Genomic DNA, 6339 nt, shown 5'->3' on the forward strand with positions numbered 1-6339 from the left:
TGACATTCTCAGTCACTTTTTCCTGCAACCAGTGTGCGTAGAAGATTGAATGTTTGAAAGAGTTGCTTACAGTAACTCAGCTTTTAAAGCAACTTCAGAGCTGTGCTTTAAGAAACTTGCTAAATGCTAGAATACTTGTGATCTACTGCAAATGCTGATGGTGCTGCTCTTGGAGGTTGCTTCAGAGGCAATTTTCTTAATGCATTGTTGTGTTGGGTACCTAGTGAGAATTTCAACCATGGGTGGAAAGTTTTCATTGTTCTGGAAAACATCTGACCAAAAGGAGAGTGAAGGCAAACTGATCTTACCCAGACAACTGGATGCTGAAGATGCAATCGCCAATTATGCTAGTATCAATGACCTTGCTACATCCTGTGGGCCCTGTGTGGGCATTGCACATCGAAGCTATGTCACCTGTCCAACATGTCAGGGAACAGGAAGGATCCCCAGGGGTAGGTGATTCTTCTGTGTGCTGCGTTGGTGCTTTTTGAACCTTCTAAGGTTGGTACGTGTGTCTCTGTGTAAAGACTTTGGCTGAACCAGTTTGTCTTTATTATATCTAGTCTAGGAATGTCCTGTCTTGGTACCTTCAACTCACTTGTGACTTCTGTGGGCTGCCTCTGTTGAGGGAGGATGGGGTGGGAAGGCAGGTAGTGCTGTTTCTAGGCGATTACTGAAAGCACACCCTGGAGCCCCAGGGGAGTTGTTTCTGCCTAGAGGTGGGAATGCTGAAACTGAAATCTGAGTTGCATCACACTTGCCTTCTAATTGGACAGCATCACCTGTAAAGCAAGTGCCGATGGACACTAGGCTGCTGTGCAGTGTCCTTCAATGCAATTTGCTTTATTTACTTGTGTGCTTAGTGTGGTCTCTGATCTGCTGCCATCTCTTCCAGGGCAAGAGGAGCAGCTGGTGGCTCTGATTCCTTATGATGACCAGAGGCTGAAGCCTAGACGAACGCAAGTCCTGTTAAATTTTCACCTTTACTTGTCTGTTGAATGTTTCTTCTGCATGTGAAGGCAAAGGCCTCAGTCCTTTGGGTTTTTTGCTCTTTGTAATATGTCTTGCAGTAAGTTTGGTGTTTGCTGTGTCTTCAGCAGTAGCAGATGTTAGACAGTTTTCTGTGTGCAGTTGTTGAGGATGTCCAGCAATTTGTACCGTAATGCACCATGTCAGTGTGGGGGAGTCTACCCTGCTTCTGCTGTGATTTGGTAACTGGCAAATAGTTCTGCACAAACCCATGCCAGTTTTCTAGCACCCAAGCTTTTATTGTGTCCTCCCTTTGAGCTGGGGCAGAACTGCAGGTGCTTGCAGCTGACAAACCAAGAGAATGTCTGTGACCCTGGTGTTGTTTTGCAGGAAACTCTATGTATGTCTTGCTGTGACAATCTGCTTGTTGACAACATCTCTCAGTATTTTCTTCCTGTTTCCTCGCTCCATTACCGTGCAGCCTGCAGGGCTGAATGCCTCCTCCATTGGCTTTAATGCCACCACCACCAGTATATACCTCAACATGACAGTAAGTGCTCAGTTCTCAGTCAGAGTGGATCTGAAGGGCTGCCTGCTTATCTTCCATGCCACTCCACGTGACTCCAGGCTGACTGTTCACTGTCTAAAGTTAGTCTTGCCATTCCCTTTGACTGTCATGGGAGACACTGCATCATACAGGCCTTTGTGGCCAGGATGGACGTTGTCTGAGGATTTGAAAGGGACAATGTGGCCCCGTGTTGCTGGAAGGTCGTAGCAGGGATATATTTAAAGTAGCTTTGCAACAGTAACATATGGTCCTGCTGCAAGGTGATTTGTGTTTGGGGTTTTTTCTTTGTTTCTCTTCCTAGAATGTCCTGAACATAACTAATAACAACTTCTACGTGGTCACTGTTGTGCAGCTAGACATAGAGGTTTTGCACCAGTCCCTAGTAGTAGGGAAGTCCATGATGAGAACCCTGCTGAATATGAGCCCTTTGCAGAGCAGCCAGGTGAGCTCTGCTGTTTCTTGCGTTTTCTCCTAAACTAACCTGGATGTCCTGGACAGGGAGCTGCTTATTGTATGCTCGACCCACTCCTTTGTTGTCTGCCTGCCAAATACTCAAAGCCCTTCCGCATGCAGCTTCCCATATCGCACGTAGGGAAGGGGTGTTGTAAGAGTTTACGTGTTGCTGAGTTTGAAGCTAATACATTCCTGGGCAAAGAACATCTGTCTGCTCTTCGGGTAGTGGCCTGGGTTGTGTGCTTGCCTTAAAATGATGGCAAGCTGAAAGACAGGTTAGACAAAACCCTGGTGGGGACAGTTTGAGCACAGCTGATCCATTCTTGGTGTAAAGGTCAGGTGTGTGGCCTAGATGACCTTCTTAAGGTCTCTTTAGATCTAATTTCTGATTCTGTTTTCTTACCTGAAAAGCAATTGTTAGGCTAGATCTTGAAATACAGGTTCAGGTACCTGATGAGAGTCCAATTCTCCCTACTTCAGCTCTCTGAATTGTCTACAAATGTAACTGTAGTTCTTGTGTACTTCCTGCTTTCTCTTCTGTTCATGTCTGCAGATCTATTACATGGTGGCCAGCAGGATATTGGACGACAACACCTAGTGAGTGATTCTTGAAGATTTTTCCCCTTGATTACTTACTAACATTAATGCTTATAGGCTTTTCATGACTAGATTTCTTGTGCTGGTCCTGTCTGTAGAGTAAAGCTTGAGTGAGTGAGTCCTTTTCTGTTTAATGCTTGGAGCTGATCTGGGTATAAATCTGGCACATCCATTTTTAAACTTATTTCTTCTATTTATTGGTATTCTCTGCTTAGCGTGGGCTCAACAATGTTGTTTTGCATACCTTCTGATGAACACGTGATGATATCAATTTGATGTCTGCCTTGTCAACTTTAAATGCTCCATTTGTGAGCAGCAAAAGGTATCTTGTACAAACCGCAAGTGACCAGCAAACTACGTGAAGTTCATAGCAACCAAAGCTTCTGTGCAGACACGGTAGTGCATTGCCTATTTGCGAGGCCCTTGCTTACTAGATCCACGGTTACGGAGTTACAACAGGAAAAACATGTTTTACTCACATGGATACTGCTGTGCTTTTAAGAACTTCGCAATATCCTGACCACAGTTATTCAGGCAAAGACAGACCTTTTCAGAGAAGCAGTGGAGTAGCTGAGGACAGGAGACTCACGGTGCAGGCAGCTCCTGTGAAGTTAACCCTCTCTTTTCTCTCGTAGTAACATTTGCACCTGGACAAAAGTCAAAGTTCACAATGTTTTGCTGCACATACAGTAAGTGATGCCTGGTTCAGAGCTTTAAATAACATCCGTGTCACCTACATTGTTTCTCACCTCCCTTCAAGAAGGTCTGCAGTCCTTATTCTTCAAGACTAGGGCTGCCTACAGCGTGAGTGTGCTGTTACCCAGATAGGTGTGCTGAGGCTTGAAGAGGACATAATTCTCCAAAGCTATTGCTGCCCTGAGAAGTCTCCTGGATTCAGGCTTACTGACAGCTCAAGCCATCACCATTGCTTAAGGCAAGATGGCCTGGCAAAACTTCCTTCTGGAATACTGACTGCAGGTGTTGGGAAGTAATTCTTTGGTCCAGCCCTAGAGAAGTACTGGCTGGTTTGGTTATGCCTGCTTGCCTCCTGGTGTTGGGGGCAGACTCATCCAGCCTGAACTTTGTGATTTACCTCCAAGTGTTCTGACAGCAGCTGCTGAGAGCAAGGCAGGACAAAGCAGGCTTTTTCTGCAAGTTCTGTTGCCTGAGGTGGCTCCTGTTCAGGGGATGGACCAGAGGACCATGCTCAGCTTGTCTGTGTTTTAGAGTATGACAGGCCCTGCTGGGAAAGCAAATGCAGGTTGGCTGTTCCTCCCTGCCAGGGGGGAAGGTGCACAACTACAGTTTTGTAATACAGCTCCTGTTGGGACAGATTGCTGCTGCTGTTCTGGTCTGAGGTAGAGCTAAACGTGGTGTGTGAGACAGCGAAGCTCTTACAAGGTATAGCAGTGCTAGAACGCCTCTATGAAGAGTAGTCTTCATTAGCTGAGTTTAAGCCACTTTGAAAAACTGCAGCAGAAACTGTCTGCTTGTGTAGCCTGTGTCCACTGGAGGGATCTCCCTGCACATCTGTGGTGATGGACTCCAGGTTGGAGCCCACTCTTGGAAGGTGGACCTCTAGGGTCACCGTCCGCAGACTGCTGTCACTGAGTCCATGATTTCTTCAGGGAGGAGGAACTGCTTTTGTGTCATGGTCTTTTATGCTAATCTAAAGCCAGGGCTTCACGTGCTGTAGCTGGAAATGGACTGTGAATATTAGGAAAAGCATTTGATTGGCAAAAGTGTGTTGAATCTCTTGGAGGCATGTCAGGCTGGAATTCTCCCCAGTCACTAAAGAAATGTCACTGGCAGTCTCCCAAAACATAGGTGTTTAAATCTTGGTTTTCTGTTGCAATTTGAAGGGCTGTATTGTCAAGTTTCTTGTTTTATGGGTCTTAATGCAGGTTTTAACTGTAATCGGTGCTGAGTGATGTGAAGTTTAAACACACAGAGAAGCGCTGTGCTACTCAGAAGCACAGTAAAAATGGTGCATTTTGGACAGCATGGAGAATGGCTCTGGCTGTTAAGGCAACTTTGTCCCTCTTAGCTGATGCTATGGGCTGACAGGACCTTTGCTCTCTCTACTTCCAAGCTCTCCAATAGCCAGAGGCTGAAGATGATTCCAGGTGGTTTTACTCTTTTCTGCACCACCACATCTCCTGCCGATATTACCCACAGACGGATTGCCTAGTGTTAGGAGGACCTACATGGTACAAACAGCTCTTGGGGTGGCACAGAATTATAGTGATTGAAAGATAGATGTTTTTGTTCAGCAAACTATAAAACAGTCATCCACTGTGACTTGCACTGGCAGTTTAGGAGCAGGTAAATGGTGAAATGGCACAGGAGTATTATACTGGGGTAGGAAGTCTTAATGGGCTTCTAGAATGGCCAAAGCATCTGTTGTGGTGGTAGTGATCTTGTAGAGGCTCTCTTTAATGCAGTCTGAAAGGTGTTGGAGAGGGAAAACACCTGAAATTAAGCTGAGGTTATTTTGACTGTTGTGTTCCGTGAATATGTAATGGAACAGGATGGAGTGAGAGCTTTATGTTATGAGGAGTCTCACCTAGGACAATTGCAAGTGCAGTTCTGGTCTGCTTTTGCCTTGCAGGGGTACCCTGACCTGCACGTACATGTGTCACTCAGAGCAGCTGGCTTTTGAAGACTACCAGTACGTGGACTGCCGGGGAAATGCCACACTACCTCACTCATTGTACCACCGCTTGCCATGACAGGGCCAGGGTGGCAGAGCTTTTGGGTGCAGCATATTCCACCCCAAAGGCAAGTCATAGGGAGACAAACTTCTGGGGCTTCTCTCAATCTATGCCTTAAACGGGAGGCTCTGTGTTTCTTGGATAAGACTTCATCTCTCAGGGAAAGATGGTAACGTACTTGGCCTTGTGAATGTGGACTCTGCTGCCCTCGGATTGCAGCGTGCTTTTTTCAGTGCCTTGCCATGGTTGACACTTCAGCAGTGACCAGTGCATGGCGTGTCTTTGTATGAATGATCAGAGTGGGCCACCTTCTGTGTTTCACTGCTACTTTGCAGGCAGTGCCATATTAGTCAGACTAACTCTAGTTGTTTCCTCCTTGCATAATTTTGCACTTCTGTCCTGAATTTAAGTATTTCATAACCTGAAAAAGGAGGAGTACACTGGAACTTCCTGGCTGGATTGTGAGCATCATAGAATCTAATGACACTTGCACAACCTGCACAAGAAGAGTGAGAAACAGGACTTGATGTCTCTGAGTTAAGAAGAACTACTGTATGTCATGCCAAAACACCTTGTGAGACACCTTTTAAGCTGTTCAGTATAGCTTGTGAGAAGACGTGTTTTTGTGTATATGTATTTTTAAAACAAGCTCATCTGCTGTCTCTTTCTTAACGGCATCCATTTCAGTGAGAAGATGATGTATTTCATATCATGAACCAAAAAGATTGCTGCTTTCCCCCCAGTGCTGTTTGTTTTATTGTTTTCTTACATGCTTTGGTGTTTAATGCTTTCAACTTGAACAGACAGGAGTTCGTTCGTCTCTGCCTGGAAAAGCTTAGTTTGCAGAAGTATCAGGAAACAGCTGGTTTTGGGGTGTGATGGGTGATTTTTTTTTTTTTTTTTTTTTAATCTAAGTTGAAAAACTACCTAACAGACTTATGGGGAGGGACAACCTTGCTACCCTTCTCTCCTCCCAGGGCTGGCAGTTTTATCCCCCAAAACAGTGGAGTTAAAATATTGTTCCTTAGGTTCTAGTTT

General features: G+C 45.4%; 1 protein-coding gene across 1 annotated transcript; it reads left to right on the forward strand.

Moving 5' to 3' along the window:
* The first annotated feature begins 238 nt into the window (after positions 1-238).
* Positions 239-6043, forward strand: TMEM106A (transmembrane protein 106A). Its single transcript, XM_009947138.2, has 7 exons — positions 239-452; positions 896-959; positions 1360-1519; positions 1839-1979; positions 2544-2587; positions 3223-3276; positions 5199-6043. Exons 1-7 carry the CDS (start codon positions 239-241, stop codon positions 5317-5319), a joined length of 798 nt encoding a protein of 265 aa, XP_009945440.1. The 3' UTR covers positions 5320-6043.
* Positions 6044-6339: the final 296 nt, after the last annotated feature.

Source organism: Leptosomus discolor, chromosome 25, assembly GCF_034619465.1.
Source record: "Leptosomus discolor isolate bLepDis1 chromosome 25, bLepDis1.hap2, whole genome shotgun sequence".
In the NCBI taxonomy this organism is placed as follows: domain Eukaryota; kingdom Metazoa; phylum Chordata; class Aves; order Leptosomiformes; family Leptosomidae; genus Leptosomus; species Leptosomus discolor.

Excerpts from the sequence above, each read along its gene's own strand:
- TMEM106A (XM_009947138.2), top strand. The coding sequence starts at position 239 with ATGGGTGGAAAGTTTTCATTGTTCTGGAAAACATCTGACCAAAAGGAG. Across the intron at positions 1,980-2,543 it reads GCCCTTTGCAGAGCAGCCAG|ATCTATTACATGGTGGCCAG; the intron begins GTGAGCTCTGCT and ends TCATGTCTGCAG. Across the intron at positions 3,277-5,198 it reads AATGTTTTGCTGCACATACA|GGGTACCCTGACCTGCACGT; the intron begins GTAAGTGATGCC and ends TTTGCCTTGCAG.